The sequence below is a fragment of the Pempheris klunzingeri genome, chromosome 14, assembly GCF_042242105.1.
Source record: "Pempheris klunzingeri isolate RE-2024b chromosome 14, fPemKlu1.hap1, whole genome shotgun sequence".
Classification (NCBI taxonomy): domain Eukaryota; kingdom Metazoa; phylum Chordata; class Actinopteri; order Acropomatiformes; family Pempheridae; genus Pempheris; species Pempheris klunzingeri.
This window is the reverse complement of record NC_092025.1, coordinates 16,006,474-16,032,045: the sequence shown is the minus strand read 5'-3', so window position 1 is coordinate 16,032,045 and position 25,572 is coordinate 16,006,474. Positions and strand designations below refer to the sequence as shown.

At 41.2% G+C, this 25,572-nt stretch overlaps 1 protein-coding gene across 1 annotated transcript in view; it reads right to left on the bottom strand.

The window, feature by feature from the left end:
- The window catches only part of nsg2 (neuronal vesicle trafficking associated 2), a 34,854-nt gene extending 9,616 nt beyond the window's left edge, over nt 1-25,238 (bottom strand). Inside the window, exons 1-3 of the mRNA XM_070843923.1 lie at nt 25,201-25,238; nt 24,565-24,770; nt 12,772-12,882 (exon numbers count right to left, since the gene is read on the bottom strand). Coding sequence (XP_070700024.1) covers nt 12,772-12,882; nt 24,565-24,693 — 240 coding nt within the window. The 5' untranslated portion in view covers nt 24,694-24,770; nt 25,201-25,238. The remainder of the gene's footprint in view (nt 1-12,771; nt 12,883-24,564; nt 24,771-25,200) is intronic.
- Between the last annotated feature and the right edge of the window lie 334 nt (nt 25,239-25,572).

The following is a 25,572-nucleotide window of genomic DNA, read 5'->3' as shown; positions in this document are numbered from 1 at the left end:
TATCATCATAAGTGTCCCAGTAAATCCCAGTGAGCCAACAGGCATAACACCAGCACCCTGAAACTGAAGCAGCTAAATGGAATTCAGCCATCATTAATTACACCAGTGATTTTCCTACTGTGATATGCTAAACTGTGAAAATGGCCTGTTTATCAGGTAAAAATGCCAAATTCATAAGATTTTCAAATTGTAAACAGCAGATAATGAAAAGATTTGTCGCTGCCATGATCTTAACTATGATGTCATTTAACTCAAAATTTAAAAAATAAAAGTAAAAAATATTCCCCATTCATTTTCTCTGGAACCAAAACAACCAATCTAGCCTCAAGATTCAACAGGGTCGATGGAAATGTGGCCTGCTTACGTGTCTAATCGAGACCTCATCTATTCATCACATCTGTAAGCGTTTAAGTCAGGGATCAGCTGGCTACATAAAAATGTAAATGAAATATTCTCTTATCCTCCTACGGCAGCTTGGTAATGATGAAATAAATGAAGTGGGCGAGAGCCTGCCTGTTAGGGCGAGTGGTTGGAAACCACAACCTGATAACTGAAAGGTTTGATCCCTGTTTGTCCTTGAGGAAAACACAGGACGCGTAATCGACTCTGGTGCTGTACATGGAACAAATGTGCAGGTTGTGGATCAGGGACACACACGGATCAGGGTCAAAGGATACATCTGAGGGATCATGATTAATGAGATAGGAAAGAAAAAAGTTCTACTGGGCAACTTTGCATTCATATTTTGGACGTTTATCTGATATTTGTGTCTTGTGAGATGATTTAATTGAGAACTTTGGCTTTTTGTAAAGGGGCACAAGCTGAGAGGGTTGGAAACCACTGGTTTAATCTTGCCTATGCTTTGCATTTTATAAGCATATATTTTCTGTATATTGTGTGTGTAAAACCTCAATATGAAAGTAACTAGTAATTGTAGCTGCTACATACATTTAGTGAAGTAAAAAGTACAATATTTCCCTCTAGAATACAGTTAGAGTTGAAGCATAAAGTAACATAAATGTAAAGTAAGTAAAATGTTGTAGTACCTGAAAATAATACTGCTTCAGTAAGTGTCTCCATCACTGTGGTTTTAATCTTATGTTCAGATCTTAGTATGATGTCACAGTTGAAGAGAAAAACACTTTTTTTCATTCCTGCTGTTTGTGAGACTTTTTCATTCAGTCTTTGCTCCAGGATACTTTTTGCAACGGTGACTGCTTACCCTGTGCTTGTGTCTTTCCTCCCAAAGCATCTCACCGCAAAGTTCTCTTTGTTTTTAGTGGAACAGAGACAATTCTCAAAGCAGGGACCTTTGGGGAGCCAGCTAGCTCAGAGCGTAGTATCTGAGACGGGGCAGAGGGATGTCAAGGAGACGATGTATGGGGATTTGGGCTCTCGAGGACTGGTTATCCGGTTGAGACAAGAACAGCTACAGTAGTGTGGCAACAAAGTACAAACACTCCACGTCTGGATGCATCGCATATCGGATTGAAACACAAACTGTTAAAATGCCAACCTGACAAAACACAAGATTTTCCTCTGATCTCAGGTCAGCTGAAGTCTGCACACAGGAGCTGGTCTCCCTCAGAGCTTTGCAGGAGGGTTTTTGAGGTTTCGTGTAGTGAGGTCAACAAGCCTCTTTGTTCAATATTTTCCAACAGCAACATGGGCTCAGTGGATACCTGAGCAGTGCCCATGCTGTTTTTCTTTGTATGTGAGGGGATTTTATTATAGATCTTACATTTCATTTGAATACAATAAAGAAAACAAGTGAAAAGTAAAAGTAACTTCTCCACAGAGAAGCTACATCAGAGTGTGTTTGTGTGAAAACAGTGTTGGATCACAGAATATGAGGATTTGATCATGTTCCCACATATATGCAAAAAATGCAGAAAGGTAAAAACTGTTGCTGTAATTGAAAACTGAATTCTGTCTGGTATGAACAAATACATTGTCCCTTTCTGTGACTGTGCATATCCAGAGGAGTTACAAACACTTTGAACTTGAACGTCCTTTGCAGCCGTCTCCATAAAAGCGCAGCAAGAGTTGCTGAATTTTCTTTTTTTTACCAGACCAGGTTGGCCATCGCAGGAACAAAGTGAGGCCTCTGCGTACGACAGATTGTCTGTTCAGGCTGAGAGCGACACACACCAGCCAGAAACAAACTAGGGGACTTTTAAAATCCTAACTGCACATGAAAAGTACAACTGATTTGTGCAGATTAGTCATCTCAGTTCAAAAGTTTAGGTTTTTAACCATCTTAAACCACGGGATCCCGTCCATATGAGTCAATTCGACTCATCAAAATCAAACGTTTCTGATGTAATCGCGAAGGATCCGACTGCTCTGATGCTTAGCTGGGAGACGAGAGATTTAAATCCTGCACGCTAAAAGATAACATGCTGACTGTCCGGGGTGACTTGGCCTATTTTTCAGAGACAGGCGCAGGCTTTTTACAATCTAAAAAAAACAGTTTTAATGGGAAAGGTAGGATCATAATCAGACGTCATATCATGTATTGTGTTCCTCAGGAATAATACTTTTTAGAAAAGCATGAGGCTACAATGAGAGGTTCTGACTGTATTAGAACACTAAAGGGGTTGTCTGTGTCTGTGTGTGTGTATATACAGTAAAGTGAATTTTCACTTCCTCTGGTGTTAAACAGTGAGACGTGTCATTAAAGAACATCAAAAGTCTTTCTCTCACACGCACACAGACTCCACTAGTTCAGCACCGAGTGAGACAGTGCATGTTCAGCAGGAGATAGATGCTAATTATGCTAATGTATCCCAATTAAGCGACGTCTCTATGGAGACAAAACTTCAAAGGTTTTGTCGGAGCACGCTGTCATTTTGGTTTGAGACGCTCTGAGGAGGATGTGCTCTTGGGGTGTAGACTCTAAGTCAAACAGTAAGTGGATTTTAAATGACAGATAGGAGAGACAGACAGTGACAGAAAGGGTCAGGAAATGCTCAAACAATAGCACAGTGAACAAAGATCCGTACGACAAGTGCTGCAGCGACAAGATGATACTCAATTGTTACTGAAATATGATCTGAAGCGTACTGTTCCCTAACACCTGTAAAACATGCACACTGGGGAAATAAACAAAACTAATCGATATACGAACACGTCCTCGAAAACATGAGCACGCGCACACACACACACACACACTAAAACAGACACTCACTATCAATCAGTGATAAGTCTCTGAGGAGTCACTAAACATCTGGATAACATTTGCTAATCAGTTCAGAGAAGCTATTATTAATGATGGGGCCCGCCTCTCAACACAAACACACACACACACACACACACACACATTTAACACACCTCCAAACAGTTGTTTACATCACAAGACAAGGTTCATTACTCTAATGTATCCCCAGCTCTCAGTCTCCTGGGTATTTTTTATGTTCCTGTGAATATTCACCATGCAGCCGTGTGTGTGTGTGTGTGTGTGTGTGTGCGCGCTGGGTTGCTGCCTCATCACTCTTAATGGGTTAGTTTGCAAGTCATGTTGACTAATGATTTGAAATGTTTGTAATTTCATTTCAATTATCAGATTTCATTTTTAACACACACACATACATATATGGTTGTTTTATTTATTCATTGCTCCTTAAAGCACTTAAAAACTTTATCAGTTGCGCTCTCTTAATGGTTTATTTATACAACTTTTATTAGTTTAAGATTCACATATTTATGTGACGTTCCTAACGAGAGATTTAGTGAGTACAAAACTAAAGTTTGCTTCAGGTATTGGATCAGCCGACATTAAATCCAGATAATGGAAATATGGCACTAGGCCCTGAGAATCACAGGAGAAATAAAAGTTGAGGAGACAAGTAAGGAAGGATTTTTGTGTTTAGAGTGAGTGGATGGGCAGATTTTGGGGGGGATAGATTCAGCGGGGAGAGGAGAGTGTGAGGATTTGTCTTGAAGAGAAAAGCTTTAGGAGTAAAAAGGACAATGGGAAGAGACTGCAAGCTGCCTGCTGCTCCAAATGTAGTTGTAAGGTCACTGCACCATTTTTACCATTTCAAAATCAGTTGAAAGCGAGGAGTTCAAGTACTGTGTGTCAACACACTTAACAGTGAACCTTATGTTCAGACAATGTGGTTTATTCAAGCGTTTTCCGCCTTCAGAGCGCTAAATTATAGATGTGGAAGCAAAGGAACATGAATAATAATAATGGTAACAGAACAGACGGATGATTAATGATACTGGTAATAAATAAAGACAGTGATACATCTGACGTCTGAACTGCGAACACAGCATGAGTAACCTATATGGTAGAGATAGTTGGATCGATTGCAAGGACAGATGTTCAAGTGAGAGGAAACAACAGAGAAACGTGGAGTGGAGGGTCAGACTAGTCATCCGCAGTCTGTCTGTCTCCTAATTGCTCCCATGGCTCAGCTTGTCAGAACAACAGCAGCAAAGTGAAGGACTCTGGCTGAGGGCAGCGGGCACAATGGCCGCTCACTATCTTTCTTCACCTTATCATTTTGAACGTGGAAACATGAAAGCCCGGCTTTTTCTAGGGCATATGTCTCCATTCCTGCTGTGGCAGAATGAACAGGTACTGAATGGCCATAAATAGAGCGTGGTCAGTTTGTGCTCAGTCTTTTCTGCCTTAAACTCATCATAACTGCACAGCTTCAATGAAAAGATTACACTGTAATCCCACATATCACGGTAGCATGGCATTTAGAAAAAAAGAGTCCTGCAGAAGATATCTTGTGTTAAGGCAAAAACCAACATTGACTGTCTGTAAGAAAAGGGAAGCAAACGTATCCAAGTCCAACAGTTTGTTAAAGCATCCATCCACACTGTTCTCCACCCTATGTGAACTTTCTGGCTCAATGAAAAAAAAACGTCCCACTATGTTCTCCTTTGGTCCCCATGGACAAGATTAATAATTCTTACAACCACTAAAAGGCTTTGTGACTTAAATGTACACACACAGTATGCTGTTGTTGTAGGGTATTTGACTGTTTTTTTAATTTATTTTCAATGTAATCTTGTTTCTGTCTTTTTGTCCTTTTGTAAACCATTAAAAACCTTATTAGCTCCACTTACTTTAAGTGGTGTTTTTTTTTTTTTAAAAGAAAAAAAGGAAAGCACTCAGAGAGCACACAACTCAGCTTAGCAACAGTCTGCGTTCATCTCAAAAATTCATTATTCTAATAAGACATTTAAGCATTTTTAAAATGCCCTATCTTGCAACATTAAGAAATGCTTTGAATGTTGCTAGATCAGCACCAGACATTAATTACTTTATCCTCTGGCAATGGCCCACTTTTCCACCAAATTTTATTGAAATATGCTCAGACATTCTAGAGATATCCTGGGAACTATCAAAACAGAAGACATGGATAATAATTATGCTCACAGGCAGTTTCCAACCAACCAATTAATACTTGAAGAAACTGTGATTCGATCCCCTCACCGAGGAACTAGTAAATTAGATGGTGTTGGGGTAAAGAAAAACACAGATATTTGCAAAACATCGTGGACTGTCACCACTCCTACATCTGAGCTATGGTGGATTTGAAAACAAATTCATGAAAACTGACTGATGCAGAACATTTAAACAAGTCAGTCTTCATACGTATATGTGCGCCAAGAGATTTATTGCTGTCAGACTGCATGGACTTGTTGGCCATCGATCAGGCTCAGAAATCCTTTTTAGTCTTGGCAACCTCTGACAACTGAGTTATTAAGTCCAACAATGGAGTTCGGATGCAGCAGCCACCGTGTCCTTGAATGAAAACACAGGATGGTCAATCTAAGATGGATTCAGGATTCTTTTTCTGTAATCACAAATTGGATTTTCTTTGTCTTGACCTTTGAGATAAGATACGACACGCAGTTGGACTTTTACTCAAGTGCTGCTCATGTATTGAATGGGTAAGAGAGATGATTTATGTATATGTATTCACATCTGGTGATATTGATACACAGGCAGTGATTGAAGTCTGCTGTCCTTTGAGGTGCTGCTTGATATGGGATCTGAAACAAGAAGTAGAGCAGAACAGAAACCATCTGGACTTATTAATCATCCCAAATATTACTCACACAGCGGTGAGGTCTGTCTCTGTTGCTATCTGTCTGTCTGCCTCTCTTTCAGGCGGTGACGACTGTGAGCTGTCTGTCTGTCCAGGCTGTCTGTGTCTCTTGTATGGCAGCTGACACTGACAACCTTTTTGCAGTGACAAATGACTCAAACTTCTGAGTCGACTTTAAAGCCTTTGGGACGGCGTCCTGACCTAACGAGGACTGTGTTTGTGGTTCAGTGGAGCATAAAGACACGAGCAGCACCACCCTGCTATATGCTGATTTTGATTTACAAACTTTTACAGCCTGTAAACAGCGTCCTCTTCCTCTGTGTTTTACGCTGATAACTGATTCTCTTGCTCACATGAAGCCAATACAACCATTATACTATGCTGAGGCCTAAACTCAGCATCGCTTCATAACATAACAATGATAGTCAGCAAGTCAAACTGTGTGTGTGTGTGTGTGTGTATGTATGTGTATGTGCCAAGGCTCTGGGATCTAGGGATCACATCTGGATAGTTCATTTTATCAGAAGCCAGTTTTGAACAATAAGACGTCTGTGAATATCTGCCAATAGGAGCTGCTTGTGTTGTAGAACATTTCACAGAACTGATTTTGATGAGAGAGTGCGAGCATTCTGCCACTGGTTTTTGGCTTGTCATAACACGATGGAAAGGGAGAGAGAAAAAAGAGGAGGGAGGCAAAAGAGCAAAAAAAAAAAAAAAAAAAGTGCGAGCAGTACAGTTGATGAGATGGAGAGAGAGAGGGAGGGAGGGGAGATGTGATGGAGAGGGAGGGAAAGAGATTAAAAGTAGCCAAACAACGATAACTAGTACAGATGTAAAGATTCACCGGTATGACCCGGAAATCAATTTTAACTTCAAAGATTCGACTACATCGATAATCGGACTGACCGGATGGTTGCTGGTTCTAAAGTGACAAACCAGTTGACTGGGTCTTTGCTGCTAAATATGGCGACTCCAATCTTGCGAGACTTCCAAGGTGATGTTAGGAGGCAAACGTTAGCGTAACGTCATTTTCGGAGGTGGCAACGACAACATAAAGTTTACAGGGCACCATAAAATCTAAACTCTAAAGTTTGGAACACATTTGGATTTTTGAGGAGGGATGGAAAATTGGACAAAAGTCTGGCCAAATGTAAAGTGTGTAGAACAGCGATTAAGTAGTGGTAGCAAAACCCTAACCTCTGTTGCCAATTACTTTCTTTTTTTTTGCCTTTGAGCAAAACCACAGCTGCTGAGGTGCAGATAATGATACTGCAAGACAATTACAACATTTGAGACTTGTTCAAAATGAGAAAAAAGAAAACTGAAAGTATAATTTGATCACCTTTAGAGATATGTGCCTTAGGTTGTCTATCCGTAAGTATAGTCACCTGATGCATACTGCCTACAGTGTGTAACTGAATCTGCAAGAGGCATCTAGTAGTGTATATGCTTTTACATAGTCTCCCATGAGGAAACAGAGATTGTCGTGGGTACACTTTTCCTGTCTTTTTTTTTTTTTTATCATGAAAAATTTCCAGGCTGAACTCTGTTGACTGCAGCACATGTCCACTGTTATACGTGAGCATGAATGTGACCTAAGAATGTTTTGTCTATATTTTGCATGTGAGTGAGATGGTGAAAAGCGGCTTTAAGTGTGAAATATCTTAGCAACTGTTGGATGGATTTCCATGATCATGGTAGTTTTGGGGGGAAATGTGTCAACAGATTCAGAGTCAAAAACAAAGACTCACAGGCTTCACTGTCTACTTCCTGACAGGGATTCTGGAGCATAATCAGCAGCTTAGTCATGTTTCCCCCTACTTCCATCTGCCCCTTTCTATTATGGGAACCATATTCTGACCCGCCATTATCACAAGCCTTTGATTAGAGTAAATTATGGTGCTCAGTGTCTTCTTGCAACAGGAAACAGAACAACTTTTGGATGCAGTGGGGCATAAAATTCAAGCTATAATATATATAACAGTTTTAGGTGTATTTGTTAAAAAACATAGATGACTAAAATGGGGGTTGATGCTCCCATACAAACACATCATTATCTCTGTTTTCATAACACCTGCAAGTACTCCAAGTGCAGCAGAGGAGTTTAGACGCTGTTGCTCCAGCATCAGCAAAAAAAAAAAAACATCCGCCCTCTTCTTCCCCTCCTTCTGATGTTCTCCCGCCTTCAACAGAACACAAGGTTCAGAGTATAATACTAGCGCTGAAGGTAAATCAATTGTTCTCCCATTGCTCACTTGAACGTCTGTGTGTGTGTATCAGTGTGGGTGTTTAACTGAGAGCAGACAACGGCTATGAACACTCCCTACAATCAGCGTTCTATTAGTCATCCATACAAAACAAGGAAGAACAATACGTGGAACAGGAGGCTGCACAAGGTTTCGAACCACAGCAGTAATTACCTCCAACCTGACAAACAGTGAGGGCCTTCTGTGGAGGCGGCAGATTGCAGCAAAGCTTTTATCAGAAGGCGAAGTGGAGGTAATAATGGGATAATTGTTTTGGACGATGGCTGCCTCTCCCGTCGCTACCTGCACAGGCCTGCTAACTTCTGCTGGCACTGAGCGGGTTCAGCTTGGCAGTCACAGCGATCTGTGTGTGTGTCTGTGTGTGTGTGATGAGGTTTGTGTTGGCATTTGTCTGGGAGTGGGTGTACGTGCATGTGGGTTTGAAGTGTGTGTGTGCAGGCCGGGAGCCGGCCAAGTACACCATGTTTTCTGGATAGCGGGCAAGCCAGAACCCAAGCAGGACAACACGAATTAAATCTCCCTTTCATCAATCTCTACACCTGCATCTCTCAATCCCTGCCCTACTGCGCCAGACTAATCCTTATCTCCTCTTCCAAGTCTTCATTTTCAGAGAGGCTCTTCATTGCATTTTCTTTTTATTAGTCTGGAGTTGAGCACGGTGGCAAAATGGAAGAGATAGAGAGTAGATCTTTTGCCGTAAAGGTCATGAGCAGAATTTAAATGAAAAACACTGCAAATAACAGAATGCAACACGTTTCCTCTATCCTTCATCCGTCCTCTTAGATCTCAACCAATAACAAGTTTTTGAGAGTAACCCTATTTCTACATTTGAATCTGATAAAAAATATATTAGCCCATATTTGGGTTTTTAGACAGAACACAAACATGAACAATTTTCAGGGGGAACTCTTTACAGCATGTCACATGAAGTGGTTTTGCATAATAAATCTTTGAAACTTCTATTTATAAGATGCAACTAAAGGCCTGTCTTGTATAAAACAAGCTGCGCTGCAAAATAAAGCAGTTGGAATCAAAAAAGGAAAAGCAATGCAGTAAGCAAAAACATGCAAGGAGAGGATAGAAAGCAGCGGCGGAGAAGGAGAGTGGAGAAAAAGATGGAGAGCAGTAAGCAGGAGCAAGGCGGTGAGGGAGGGCAGATTAGAGAGCATTTTACACTCTGAGCTCTTCATCCATCAACACAATCTGCAAAGCTTTGAAGAGAGAAGAGATGTGCAAGCTTTTCATCCAGAAATGTTTGCGCTGTACTGCATAGCACGCTGGGTGTGTGTGTGTGTGCACGCGCACGTGTGTGTGTTTGTGTGGACATGCCTGTGTTCCTGCAGAATCAGCTCTGTCAGTCAAGCAAAGCAAGCAGTTCAGTTGAGCACCCAAAACTAACCGACATCACACAAAATCACACAGACTGAAATGCATTTCTGCCCAACACAAACTGATGCGGTGTGGCGCGCCAGTGATGACAGGAAAGTCTGCCGCAACATTTTGGGCATCACTGATGAGCAACAACTTCTAACAAGTTGGCTCAGCATTGCTGCTGCAAGGCAATGTGTACATTTCCGACACTGTGCCCTGATTTGTTTCCTCCACTTCAAGTGTCGCACATCCACAAACCTCCAGAACCCAGCAGCAGACAGTTCTCCCAGAGGTCTGAGGGTGTTCTGGTAATAAGTGGCCAACCTCTGAACATCTCCCTCCTCTGTCCTCTTGGTATTCCTTTCAAGGTGATAACTACAAGTTATATGACAATATATATCCTGAGATGCTAGAAATGAGAGATTTTTCTTTAGAATTTATGCTAACAGGGCTTTCCCTTTAATATCTCTGGCAGTATTAGGTGTATGTGGGCCTCTAAGATTGGTTCTGTCTGAGGTTTCTTCCTGTTAAAGGGGAGTTTTTCCTCGCCTTAGTCACCTGGTGCCCATGTGGAGGTTCTTAGTCCATTTGAATTTTTGAATCATTGGAGCCCTCTTAATGAAAGAGTTTGATCTAAATATTGATTGATTGATTGATTGATTAATTGATTTGAATATTTGACTGAACATGATTGTTCAGGTATGACATTCTCATCCAGTTATCTAATATATGTATATAATGTTTCCAGAAAATGTACCCTATTATGATACTATGCATACACTGTGGCAGATGATGTTATCCAATTCGCCCACTCCTGCTTCTGATTTACCTGTATGATTTCAAACATAGCTCCTGAAAGACTTCCTCTCCTGTGTATGAAATCAATGAGGGACTCCAGGGCTCACCTGGATTCGACTTCATGGACAAAACACATATTTTCTCCACATAAAGGATCCTGACAGGCTTTTCCTCCGATGCTGCCTTTTCCGAGACACCGAGCCCATCGCATCGCTTTGGAGTGCTGTGCTGGCCCAAGTGATGCAGTTTTCTACTTAACCTTGGCTGCGTGCTCCGACACAGCTTCACTGTAGCAGTGTGTGAACATAGTGTGTGTGTTTGTGCGTGTGCATGTAAACACACTGTGTCATCCAGACAGATTTCACAGCCTCCTTTGGTGTCGATATCTAATTCTGTTCTTCTTGCTTTGAAGGACCTTTCAGACCGTGTTACACCTCTCGTTTACACACACACACACACACACAGACTCCACCACACCTACACTTAGACATTTGCACACCTCTGCTTGCACACTTTTTCCCCTCTCTCCCTCGCTCGCTGTGAGGGTTGCCATGGAGGGAGGTTTTCTTTGCTGCCATGACAACATGAGTTCTCTTTGGTCTCCCCTAACGACAGAGGAGTGGAACAGACAGCGCCTGGGTGATGTAGATGTTTTTGGAAAGGTAACTCAGTGATTCACACACCTCTGAAGTCACCTGTCCTGCTCTTTGCCAAAGAAGAGTGGTGGTGGAAGTAGTACTCAGATCCTTTCCTTTGGTAAAATTAGCAGTACAACAATGTAAATATACACAAAGTATGAAAAGCTCTGAGCTAAAATGTCCTTGATGTGAGATGTCTTATTATAAATGGCATTACAGTTTTAAAACTGATGCAACCACGTGTAAGCAGCATTTAGTTATTGTCACTGTTTGAGGTGGAGCTGCTTAAGCTTGGGACAAACCAGCTGAACCCAACAAGGACTGGACAAACCACACAAACAATGTTTTCTGCCAGCTTGCACAGATTTTTTAGCCTTTGACAGTCAGAAATCAGCATAAACCAACAGAGTAAATACGGTGAAAAACTGCTCAGTAACGTTTGGTGTCTTGGCAGTAGACGACCCAGAAAATCCTTCAAGAGCGGCAATTATCGGGTGTTTTTGTACCAAAACAGCATCCCGCTGCTTGCACTGTTTATATGCCGTGCAACCTGCGCTAGCAAGATGGATACACTCTGGTGGTTTTGTCCAGTGGTGTCAAACCAAGGGGTCAGGACACTCTTCAGGGTGACCTGATAAATCTAAGGGGTTGTGAGATGATTAATCGGAAAGCAAAGATGGAAAAAAAACAAGTTCTGTTACACAAATCTGTTCCCATTTTGTGCACTTTTCTCTAATCTTTGTTTTTGTGGGAAATTATGAATAATTGTACCTCTTGGGATCTGATAGACTTATGTAAATGAAGCCATCTGAAAATTTTACTGGGGAAATCACACTTTGGTGGAACTGCTAACAACTCACAGACATTTCAAACATGACTATATGTTTTTTTAATCTTTTTATGAGGAGTTGCTGATTAAATCTTAATATGTTGTATTTTATAAGCGTACGATCATGGTGTATAAAATCTTAATCTGTAAAGTGACAAGTAACTATATCTGTCAAATACATGTCATGGAGTAAAAATGTAGCGGTGTACAGACAATATTATATTCCCTGTGTAGTGTAGTGGGGTAGAAGTATCAAATAGCATATAATGGAGTTATGGACAGTCCCTGCATGGGAAACAGACTGAGCATGATGATGTCTGCATGAGATGATCATAACCAGTTCTTTCATTTGATCTTCAGCACCTCTTCTTCCATCTCTACCTCCTGAGTATTTTTATACAGCAGACTGTCTGAGTCAGTGGCAGGTGTGTTTCTAAACCAAACAGGCAGTTCAGCCTGGTTCACACACTGATTTCATTTTGGTAAGCCGAGGGGGAAATGTCAGATGAATAAACATCCTACTTCTAATTATAGTATAAAATCCATTATACTTTTGAATCACAAGCACAGATCAAGTACAGTATGTTTTCTTTAGGAAAGCACAGATCCAACTTTTTGTCCACTGATACTAAACTCGGATGACACAATTATCAGGTGACAGACAGCACTGATATCAGTGTTGAATAAATGCAAAGAAACGGTATGAACATCATGGCTGATCCCAGATCTCCCGTGCATCGGAGCAGATCCCGATCCAGCTAACAGATCAGTAAATCACTGGTTTTCATTCTTACCTTAAGTCTCTCAGACACCCCGTCAGTAAAGCTGATGGTGAACTCCTCCACCTTGGGAACCTTCAGCCTCTTCTTCTCTGTCTGGTACTCCGTGCGAGTTTTCACCACCACCTGGAGGAGAGAGAAGCCATTCAATAGCAGTTAAATACTAATAGATGATAAAGGACAATGAATGGAGATGGATGTTATAGGAGCCAATCCTGGCATACGTCACATTAACAGACAGCAATTTTAAGGATGTAGACGCAGTTGAGAAGATCCCGGCACTCGAGACACAATACCGTGGGGCAAGAGGGCAGAAAAAAATCAAATATGAGGAAAAGAAAGCTGTGCACAGCCTTTGATACTTGACATTGTTCTTGTCCTTTAGCATCGCCATCAAAATGAGACCTTTTACTGTGTTTTACCATCTACTATAGTTAACTAAAGGCACAGAATTTAAAAAGCAAAGTTTAGGAGTCCTGTGCATGTCTTCTCAGGTATTACCTTAGATTTCTTTAATCCATTAATTTTATATTTACAGATATTTCATTGTGCATTCTTTGAATGTGGAATAAAAATGTGTTTACTCTAAGCACTTAAGCCGTATGGGAACAAAAGAATAGATATGGTGCTGGAAACAATTCAGGAGGTCAGACATGTCCCCACAGTATAGGTTCTGATAAAACAGAAATGCCATAAAAAAGTAATTTTAAAAAGACGGGTTGAGATGAGTGCAGCTCAATCCACAATGGTGTAAGTAAGGACAGAGGGATAGATGAAAGCACAGGCTGCTATTAGATATTAGAACACACAGATAACACAGACACACAATTGTCAGTATCCAGTATCAGTGCAGTTCATTGTAATAGCTTTCATTTTGGCATAGGATCAAACCTCAGCTTTAGAACATAAATTACACCCAACGCCCAACACAGCTAGAAACCATCCTACAGGAAACACTGGTGCCAGGCATCTGTTAGAGCTCTGCTTATGTTAATAAGGTCTGGTGCCCAGAATCCAAGACCCCCAATCCGAAGGGAAACACTGTGCTTTGTGCCGGCAGCTAGATGGGGAAAAAAACTGCCAGGGCAGTACAGCTCTGCCCCAGTACTGTCAGTCTGACTCTCCTCAAGCAAACAGGTTTAGAGGGTTGAGGGGGACACAGGGAGACGTGACACAAACTCCCAAACTCTTAGATTTACTACTTCTCAACTTTCAGTTGTGTTGTGGAAAGTGCTGGTTCAAAAACTGTAGGTGGGGAAAGTTGAGGTTCCCTTGAACAAGGTGTCATCCACCACCATTTTGTTTTGTCTTATTTTGTTTCAGCAAATACCCTGAAACAACATTTATGAATGTTCGAGAGACAAAGCCCTCTGGCAGCTGGAGGAATTATGACTCCTGTCGAAGCGAAGTCGGCGTGCTGTTCTTTTCCCATTTCCCCGAATTTTTAGAGTTTAGGTTATAATTCACATTTGTTTCCTCTTTCTCTGCACTTAACTTGATCAGTTCAATGTTATCATTATTGATAGGAACAATGGTCCAAACTACTAAAATAAGACTCAAGTATTTTCCTTCAATTCTGCTCATTGACCATCAGTCTAAGACATCAGTTGGACATGTACTGTACACTTGGCCTTAATCTGATGCAACGGATCAGTTTGTAAATAACTTTTGTATAAAGAAGTAATGCTATGCACACATACACAGTTATGATGCATATCTATCGAATCTAACATGTGTAACATTAAAAACTCTCAACGTTCTCAACGCTGACTTGAGGCCGCATTTGAACAATCTACCGGTAAAAAAATAACAAAAAAACCCCAAAATTATCGTGTCTTGTCAGATGTAGCATCATCTCTTTCTTCACTTCAGGAACAAAATAATCACTTTAATCATCTCATCACTGCACTTCCTTAAAAGAGAAAGTGTCCCCGCTGTTTTGTTACTTCACTGTACAGTAATGCACACCAGAGGAGGGGGCAGATTCAGAGAAAGGCCTTCAAACCACGAGGCGGAGTTGAGGTGGATGGAGAGAATGAGAACAATGACTCAGTGTCCTTGTGGCTAATTGCGCTGCTTCTGAACAACTCGCCGTCAGTTTGAGACAAAGCCAGAAACTGCTGTGCACACAAACCGGCTCCACTATTTGAATAACAACGCTGTCAGTTGGCTCTAGAAAGCTCTCGAAGGCCGCAGTAGGTGTACTGAAAATATTGCAAGTGATTGGACCCCTGAGGCTCCGGAGCCTTGTGGCGTTCAGTGTGGCAACACCAGACGTCAGGCTTCTCACAGTCATAACTAATGTCTCAATTTTGCCTAAAGTTTCTCATCCTCTGAATCATTTCCCAATAACGTGGTCATGGGCCTCTAGGTTAAAACACAGCAGTGCTTTATGTTGCCTCATTACTCTCTCCCCTCCTGTACCTCCCACTCCTTTATTTCATATTACCAAAGGAAGTGGCTATCAATCAACGTTGCCTCGTTTATGCAGCCTTTTAGCTATCAGCAGCTCATAGAAACCTACTGAACAAAGTGCCAACTTCTCCGATTAGATGGGTTCGAATACTCTCTGAGAAATCATTCATGTAAGATATAATGCAAAAAACATCACATACATGATGAAGCCATGAACAGCCATGTCAGGATGAAAAATGACAACTTGTTCACTCATTATTCCACAGAGGTAGCACCTCATTTTTCATTTGGGATTTCTTGTCAGAACCTATTCATGTGTATTCAACTGGTCAGGTTTACTTTCTAGCCACGCTAGCGGCGTGCCTTTGTTATACAGACATCCATGGTCCCCCAGAGGATGAACCCAAGTGACTTTTGGCGATCCTCTGACTTCTCTATCACTACGAGGTTCATATTTTTGGTTTTAAGTGAATTATTCTGATAATTATTGGGCAAATTACCTTGAAATTTTGCTCAGAGGCCATGACATTTTGCTCAGTCAATCATGATCCCCAGAAGATCCTCCCTTTTCCTCTGGCACCACCAGCAGATTGACAGTTTTGGTTAGTTAGTTAGTTTTGGAGTTACTGCTATAGACTATTGGATGGAATGGCACATACATTCATGTTCACCACAGAATGAATTGGGTAACACTTTATAATTCAGCCCACCACTAACAATTTAACTTTCCTTACGAATCACTTCTCACTAGTAATTAAATGTCCTGTATAACAACTATAAATCTGTAGATGGTTTTTCCAGATGGATACCTGATTTTGTGTTGGGGCAAGCTTACCTTTTAACTGCCTCAAGCAAAGAGCAAAAGTATTTGCTTTTATTGTACTTGACCATTACTATGAGGTCCAGCACCTACACTGTAGTAACCTGTGTAATATGTAGCTGTACTCCACTGAGGAATCCCTTTTTTCCCCACAAACTTCCTACCACAAAACTACATCGCTGTACACCTGCATCAGGGAATTTTTCATAAACCCCCTTTGATTTACTTTGAAGTTTTAGAAGCACCTTGTTCCATAATTACTTTTGCGGACTATCAATGCTGCTAACACCATCCATCCATCCATTGTCTATACCGCTTATCCTTCAGGGTCGCGGGGGCGCTGGAGCCAATACCAGCTGACTTTGGGCGAGAGGCAGGGTGCACCCTGGACTGGACGCCAGTCAATCACAGGGCCGACACATAGAGACAGACATTCACACTCACACTCACACCTAGGGGCAATTTAGAGGCACCAATTAACCTGCATGTCTTTAGACTTTGGCAGGAAGCCGGACTACCCGGAGAAAGCTCACGCAAGCATGGAGAGAACATGCAAACTCCACACAGAGAGGTTCAAGTCTCAAACCACAAAGCCAGTGGATTTGGACCTAGAGCCACCGCACCACCATGCTGCCCCCGTCAACTCCACTTTATCGAAATTTCAGTTTGGTTTCAGTTTTGTGCTGTACCACATGGGTACCCAGTATTTACACAAATACTTCCGAATATATTTTATTTGTCTGTTTCTCTAAAGTCCCCAGTTTTTACCCCCTTGTTGCCCATAGTCTTGTTTTCTTCCACCGTACCTACATTTAAGCACTAGTAGAAACCGTGTTAAAGTACTTTATTGGTACCTGAATTGTAATAACTTTGGTGATCTCCTGACTTTTCATTTCAACTTCTATCCTTCTTGCAATTTGGTTTCCACAAAAGCACACACACGAGGATAACAGCCTCACATCGCGGCAGCAGACTTTAATTTCAAACTCCTCACTCACTGTGACCTTTTTAATATGTCAATAAGACTGACAGGGACGTCTACATCAGAAACAGGGAGGTAAGTGATTCCAGCACATACACAAGCACAGCCTCTGCTGCAATTTCCTGTGAGAATCTATTTACAGATATTCAATTAGTCGTGTGTATTTTATGCAAACGTCTTGATTCCCTGTGACCTTTTCATATCTTCATCACTGGCACAGACTCACTTTTAGATCTGTAATAGAGCTCCACAATTAATTTCTGTCAGGTGAAATAATTGCTTCCACACGACGTAACGCTGGACGTTTTTTTTAAGTCAACGGGGTTTGATATGCATTTAGAGCTTTTTAAGTTGTCATTTTTCTATTTGAGTGTACAAACGGGTTTGAATGACACATTCAAGAAGCGCAGAAAAGTATATTTCAGAAAAGACAGTTTTAGCTCGTCGTACTCAGCCAGCCACTCTGTGTCTCCATCTTTCTGTCTCCAATCACACTATTTTTTTCAGATTTGATATTCCTTGTGGAAAAGCTGTCAAAACTTTTCATTCCCCACCGTCTTCCGCCGTATGTTATTCCTCAGGCCTGTTATCACTATGATTGCTGTTTCATTTTTCATCCCCAAAGACTGAGCTGCGGGAGAGTTGGTCTTTGGTGAAGTTTCAGTGAGGAAGGCAGCTACTGACTTTGTTTTTGACATGTTTGATTCTAGTCTTTCCTCGTCGATAAAACAGTGAATGAAACCCACACGAGAGAGGAGATCCATCCGTGTGGCAGCTCCATAACACGGGTTCTAAGAAGATGAAATGATAATGTAATCAAAGGTGATCAATGTTTATTGATTTTAATGTCTTTTAAATTTGACAGACCTGCAGGCACAAAAAATATTGGTTTTCAAAGGCCTTTACTAACAAAATAACAGCAATTCAGGGGATGTAATTGTCTCCATTTCCAGTAATATTGACTTAATTATACCTCATACACTCATTCACATTATATCTTTATTTTAAACCTCAGTCTTTGACCACTTGTGGACAGAAACAAGCTGTAAACACAAACTCAGATATTATCACCTGTTAACTCACTACATCCACCAGGCACAGAGCAACACTAGCATTCATTTGGAGTCATGTTTTTGGCCCTAAGACGAATTTAAGTCTAATATTCACAATATCCCTTTTAGCTCTGTTTTTTATTACCACCGACTCAAAACAACGCAGATATCTGGCTCTTCAGCTGCCTCACACACCACCTAGATGCTAACTGTGTCTGTTTGCCATTTGCTGTTGGGCATGTAGCATTTTTAGAGCTTCCTTGCTGAGCTGTCTGCCGCCTCTAAAAGTTACAGTAAAAAATGTTAAAAGGCACAATAGAGCTGAGGGGAGAGATGCTAGCTCTGTGTTTGTCACTACGAGCAACACTTCTCATAAACAAGTAGTGATTTAGTCAACTGTTAACATGGATATATTGCTTACAGCAGCTTAAAAAAAGAGAGGTTTTATAATATTACAAAAACACAATAGCAAAAATCAATAACCAAATCATTGTTCTCACTCCTGAAGCTCCCTGTTTGTTTCTCTGAGCGTTGCTCTCCTCTCTCTTCATCCAGGTATGTAAGAGCAGTTATTTGCATTCCCGTTATCAGAAGTGCAAAGCAATCTCTATCTGCACAGTTAGAAGAGAAACCAGCAGGGCTCAGAGTCCTGAGGAGCAAGACTGAAAGCCAACCAGCAGGCAGTTACTGCAGCACTGCTGCATTACACAGAATGTATCACACGAGTATGGAAAATATACGTAAAAGCAGCGAATTAGTATTGAGGCCACTAGATGCATCATGTTTTTCATTACTATAAACACGAGATATTAATATTCACCCTGATGCAGTCAGTTACTACTTTCTGTCTATTTTCTGAAAATGTTTTACCTTTTCTGATAATATTAGTTAATATTAGTTCATATCAAAGCTGAAATGATTAATTGATCAACAGAAAACGATTCAGCGAATATTTTGACAGCTGATAAATTGCTTAAGTTATTATTCCAACACAAATGGTAAACATTCTCTGGTCCAGCCAGTCGCTCTATTGTGAGAGTTGGCCACATTTCTCTCTCTTATGTGATAGTAGACTGAATATTTTTGGAGTACTGGACTATTGGTTTAGGTATTTTTACCCCAACAAACAGTCCAATATGTACAGGAGTATTTTATGTACATTCTTTCTCTAGTTTCTGACATTTCATAGACCAAACAACTGGATTCCTGTCAAAAATGATTGTTAGTTGTAGCCCTTATTCATACAGTGAACAGGAGTTTTAAGCCATAGGGTGTAGAATATACTGTGGATTTAATGATTAAAGATGAAATATAAAATGAATATAAATTGTTAAAAATAGCTTCACATTACAGGTTGACAAAGCCTGGCCTTCAACATTGGACACCTTTGGAGCTAAAAGACTCTATTCAGGCTTCTTTTTCATAACAAAATGCTGTGGAGTCGTTACTGTGCTACATTTAGTTGCCTTTCGATATCAGAGCTACTCTCATAGCCTTTGTGCACAGCCAGCCAGATAAATTAGAAAATAAGTTATGTATAATTTGTGATCATTTGTCAAATTACCCTCGGATGATCTGGTTATGAAGCCTCACATCGTCACAAGACATAAGAAATCATTCAACGGTCCATTACTGATTTAACATGATGGCTGAGGAAACCTGCTCCCGGGAATTCCTCCTTAATTTATGAGGATATGAACACACAGCCGTACAAAAAAAAAAAAAAAGATTAAATGAGAAGCTACTCCAAAGGAACCAAGGAGAGAAACAAGAAAAGGATGAGGGTGTGTAAGGAGACATGTCGGACAGGAAATGTCATAGACTTTGAAGCAGGTCTCTGTACCTGAGCTGACAAACACAAAAAAAAAAGATCCGTCTGTCTTTGTGTCTGTGAGTCAAAGTATCGGCACGGTATGTCTTTCAACCATCCTCTGGTTGTTGTTCTGTTCAAATCCAATCAAGATATTGGTGACCCGGCTGTGGCTGTGCTGCGTCCCTGCCCAGATGGAATCACCTCTAATACCTCTCTAATGCCTCAACGTCTGCAGGCCACAGCAGCATTGTTATGCGTGCGTGTGTGCGTGTGTGTGTGTGCGTGTGTGTGTCCGTGTGAGTATGGACTTCGCAAATATCCCTGGGTGACCCTGTAGTCGGGGAGGTCACACAGTCATCAGGCAGGATCAGAGTCAAAACAACTGGGGTCGCTTTGTAAAGCTGCTCAGAACCGCGCTGCTGATCTGGGGTACTAGTCAGGTCACATGACCCAATAAACCTCGCTTTAGCTTCACAGGATAGACAGAGCAAAACTGCTCTCAGATCAGATCTTAAAAGGCAGATAAAAGCTGATTAAGGATGAACTCTTTCTGGGGAGCGGGTGGCAAAAACAACAACCTTAAATTCAGCAAGATTATAGAGATTTTCATCACACAGATACTATTGGTGAAGCATTATTTTTTTAATGTTTTCAGATAGAAATCCACACAAAGGACTGTCACTGTCTGTAAAAGTGACTATAACAGAAAAAAACAAACATTATGAAAACCACATTATGTGACAAAGTGAAAATGGTTGCTCATAGTGACGAACCTACAGAGAATTGTTCCCTGAATATGAAGCTATTTTCAGTTTTATGGAGTTCTATAGTAAGTTTAATGTTGTTTAGCTGCCTTGGCTCACTCACCGCTCTCATAGTGTCGTTTTTGGCCACAAGACGCAACACTACCATCGTAACACCAAACAGACACAGTTATTGAGTAGCTGGTGAGCATAGTGGAGCATCTAGCAGGGAAAGAGTCAGATGTTTGCCTCTGGAGATGGTAGAGACCAAACACAGAGCTAAAAGTGACTGAATATGTGATTTGCAGTCATGAGGTGACCAGACACACAACTACAAATGAATGACTGGTCTGCTCTTTATCTGCTGGATGTGTAAATAGCCGATATATAGAGATCCATACAGAGATATCCTGGCCCATGTATCTTTATACATTAGCTAGTTGCAGAAATATCTGTATCGATCTCAATAAAGGACAAATAAATAGAAACCCTGAAATACAGAGGTGATATGTTCCAAAGAAACAGTGTCACAATTTTATAGTTTGTCCACAAGAATTAGTATATATGTCAATTGTAAAATGTACAGTCTAGCACATTTCTTGGTCACAAGTGTAGAAAAAGTTTAGATAAGAATTTAGATAAAAATGTATATGAGTTCAGATTTTCAGACTCAAATATCAAGATCGGTATTGTTTTCAAAAATCCTGTAGCAGTTGGACTATAATGTAAATAATATAACAGTTTAAGTTCACAATATCAACTTTAAAGGTTATATGTCAATGTACATTGTATTTTAAATGGACAAAAAAAGTGTGATCATACACACATATACAGTATAAGATAAAGTACAGTGAGCAGAATTTCTATTAAATGATCCCTGAAAACCATCATCAACACCTCCCACACTCTGACGTCTAATTGCAGCTTTCATTATTATTTTTCTTGGCCTCTGCAGCGTTCATGCATCACTTGCCAGGAAGACAAATTCTCACACTTACATCTGGAGACACATTCAAAGATTTAGCAGCAAATTGACCTTTACAACTCCCACGCTGTTGCATGTAAAAACTAATGGACCCATCTGCATTTGCATAATGGTTTATAAAAAAGATATTTTTGCTTAATGCCTTCAAGTATGGACAACTTCAACCAGCTTATGCAGCGGCTGAACTAACAATTTATCAGTCCTGCGAGCAAGCGAGCAGCATGCGAAATGTGCATCAGCTGTCAGCCAGTGAGTCCAAAAGCAACAAGCAGCAGCAATCTTTGTGCCCACGTCTCCCGAGGCACGTAAAAATTCACTGATAGTCAACAAAACAGCAAACCCTCTCTTCTCTTCTCCTCTGACCTCTTTTCCTTTCAAATGTCAATGACAATAACTCGCTGGTATATCGCAGGAGCTCATAGTCCACCCAGGTGATTCTCTCTGTCTCCCTTTTGGTTCAGGTGATCAGTAAAACCAAAACACACTTCAGCAATCACACTGTACAGGGACATAGAGATGAATGTGTGTGTGATACAATCATAACACAAAGGCAGCTTTGACAACAGTATGTAGCAGTGCTCTCGAGTCTAGAGAGACTGATTTAATGATTATAAAATGATTGACAGCTCTGTGAATGTCATGTTACGAACTGGTGGCTGCTGACAGAAACGTCTTGTCACTCACACACACACACACACACACACACACACACACACACACACACACACACACACACACGTTCTGTGTGTGTGTGTGTGTGTGCACTCCCCAGTTAACAGGTATATGAACAGGAAAGAGACTGTGCCTCCCTCTGCAGAATACAGGCTGTATTGAGTGATTCTCTGTGCAGCAGCACAAATGGATGTTCGTTTTTTGGGGTTATTTTCTGTAAACTGTTGACAATCAAACCACTTGAGTAGATTCATCCCAAAGTCAGACATCCACCCATCCACCCATCCATCCATCCATCCACCCATCCATCCTATTAAATGGAATAAACTGTCAAGCTTTTTGGGTCCTGGACCTTTGAAACAGTAATATCGAAGGCTTTTGCACTTTTAAGCTGGTTGTATTTTAAAGGTGCCACAAAACAACGTCTTTACTTCATTCATGTGATGTTTTTCCTGTTTTTCCAGTGATCCTTCCAAACTATTTTAGTTTAGGAGAGAGAGGCTGTTTTCATTGGCTGGGCTAAGTGGTGGGGTTTGTTTAAAACATATCAGATGTAGGGCTGTAACTCATCCTATCAGTTATTCTGTAAACATTATTTTTTCATCAGGGAAGTGATTGCTTCCTATAAATTAGAACAAAAAAGTTTAAAAAAAAATGCAAGTTACATTTTTAAAAAGCTTGTTTTGTCCAACAGTCCAAAGCTAAAGGATATTACAGCATAGTTTGACATGTTGGGAAACACATTCTTGCTGAGAAAGAGATGAAAAAAATCAATACTGCTAAAGTCTACATAGTAAAGTATAGTAGCTTAGCTTAGCATAAAGACTGGAAGATGGGGGAACAGCTACAGAAAATCCACCTAACTGCACCTCTAAAGCTCACACATTAATATATTATATCTGTTTGTGTAATCAACAAAAACCAGAGTGTACAAGTGACAAATCTGATTAGGTCCTGGACTATTTCTGTGCTTGTGGCAATTGTGGCAGTTAATTAGTGATCTTTAGAGGTGCTGGTAGAGGGTTTTGTTAATGTTAGAGACATCCAAGCTCATTCAACCTGCTTCTAGTCTTATGTAGTCTAGTCTTATCTAGTCGTTAAGCCTTATGGTGACCATATAGACATGAAAGGGGCATTGATCTTCTTATGAAAGTCCAAAATGTCAAATTATTCCTTCATATTTACAAAGCAGAGAGGAGCAGCAAATCCTCACATCTAAGACTCTTGAATCAGAGGATTATTATTGCTTGAAATATTGTCAAGATAGTTGGCGATCAATCCGCTGATCAATTGATGGACTGATCATTTCAGTACTTTTGTTTATGCCTCCTTGTGCAGGACGATGTCCCCACTTACGATGTCAAGGACAGTTTTCCAGGAAGTTACAGTCTCCATTTCATCGTACATCAGATATCAAAAGTCAAATCTCACTATGCAGCTGATCCTCAGTGGGCATGAAGCAGATTTCCACCTAAACTTTGCTGACTGTTAATGAAGTGTGAGCAGAGAGGTTTGTGGAAGACATCCATGCTGTTTAGCATTGATATAAATTAGCTGTGAAACAGTATTCCTGTTTAAAATCGAAGTGATTGTCCTCTTAGACTCCAGAGAGTAAGAGGACTCCTAATAATGTTCTATGACTCTAATCTCTCCGACGCCTGATTGTTATGGGAAATCACTAACTGGTGCAATGATTTTATGGTCAATTCTTACGGCAAGTAACTGATCAGTAGCTGAGGAAAGAAAAATGGATTCATGTAGCTGCAAAAATGAAGTCATCACACTGTATCTGTAACCTTGAAGCAAGCCAAACTGTCACATGACACCTTTCACATGTTCCAGGGCCTATTGTCTAATTCCATTCATTGTCATAACATGCAATCAGTGCAGCTTTCTGCCCAAACCCCACAGAAACACCAATCGGCTCTCCACGTTGCACCGCCACCATGGTAACTGGATTAACGAGCGGCAGTGCGGTTACTATGGGATGTCGAGATGATAAATGACAGTCTGCCTGGCACCAAATCTGTCTCCTAATCTCAGCTGGAAAACAAAGGGCATGGCTGGGAGACGGCTGAGATGAATGAATGTGTGAATGAATGAAACAGTATGTGTGTGTCTGTGGGTGTGTGGGTGTGTGGGTGTGTGTGTGTGTGTGGGGGGGGGGGGGGGGCATAAAAGGGTTTGAGGAAGAGGTAGGTCAACAACACTGAGTCAATAGGAACAGAAGGAGATTTAAGAAAATAGAAACTCACTGAAACACACACACACACTCATAGACACACACACACACTCACACACTCACAGTCGGGCTGGAGTCTCTCACCTTGTCAGGTGCTTGGCTCTGGAGGCTGCCGACGTCCAGAGGAGTGATGAGGGGCACATTCTGAAAGCCGTCCTCCACACTCACAGGTTTGGCCCCTTTGTCTTGAAGATTACTCCCCAGTTTCACCATCTTTCACCGCCCTTAGATATATATATATATATTTATATATATATATATATATTCCCTTATTTCCCTGGAGGCTGCTCCTGTTCAGAGGAGGTGTTGGAAAAAGATGGTTTTACCTCACAGCTTTTCAGGTCAATGAAACCTGGCAAACACAGGCTATTTGATGAAGAGGATTCTAGTGTAACAGGAGATTTCATTGCATATTGATGAGGTTTTGACTTGATTGCAGCCTTAAAGTACACAATTAATACGACTAAATGTTGTCAAATGACTGCTTTGTTTCAAATCGGAGCATGTGATTGATTAGTGAATCATCAATAGAGCAAAACATTTAAAAAAAAAAAAAAAAAAGCTACATTTATTTGCATTGTAAACGCAGGGAACCAAAGAGGAAAAACAAACCTCCGCTAAAAGCATCAACCCCCTCCCACCACCACCACCACCACCTTTCTCCATCACCAAAACAACAAAAATGCAACCCAAAAAAAGCAGGGAAAAGCAGTCACTCACAGCTGATCGTCCTCGTCCGTCCGTTTGCTCTGTGCTGCAGCAGCGTTTGCGTGTGGACGGAGGCGGAGGGGAGCGCGGATGAGGAGCAGGTGAGGCTGGAGGCTGCGCTGCGGTGTCGCTGCTGCTGATGCTGCGGGAAAGCAACGCTGCACCGCCGGAGACAAACTGGATGTCTGGCGGCAGGTTTTCCTACCAGCAGGCAGCCCAACCCCCCTAATCCAAACACAGCCTCCTCTTCACCTCTGCTGCACCCAGCCGCTGGAGCTGCCGCTAGGGGGACGACTTCTTCTTTTTTTTTCCTCTCGGGAGTCTCGTTTGTTTGGCCAAAGTGGAAGCCGAATTAATGCTGCCTTTAATGGCCCCTCGCACAGT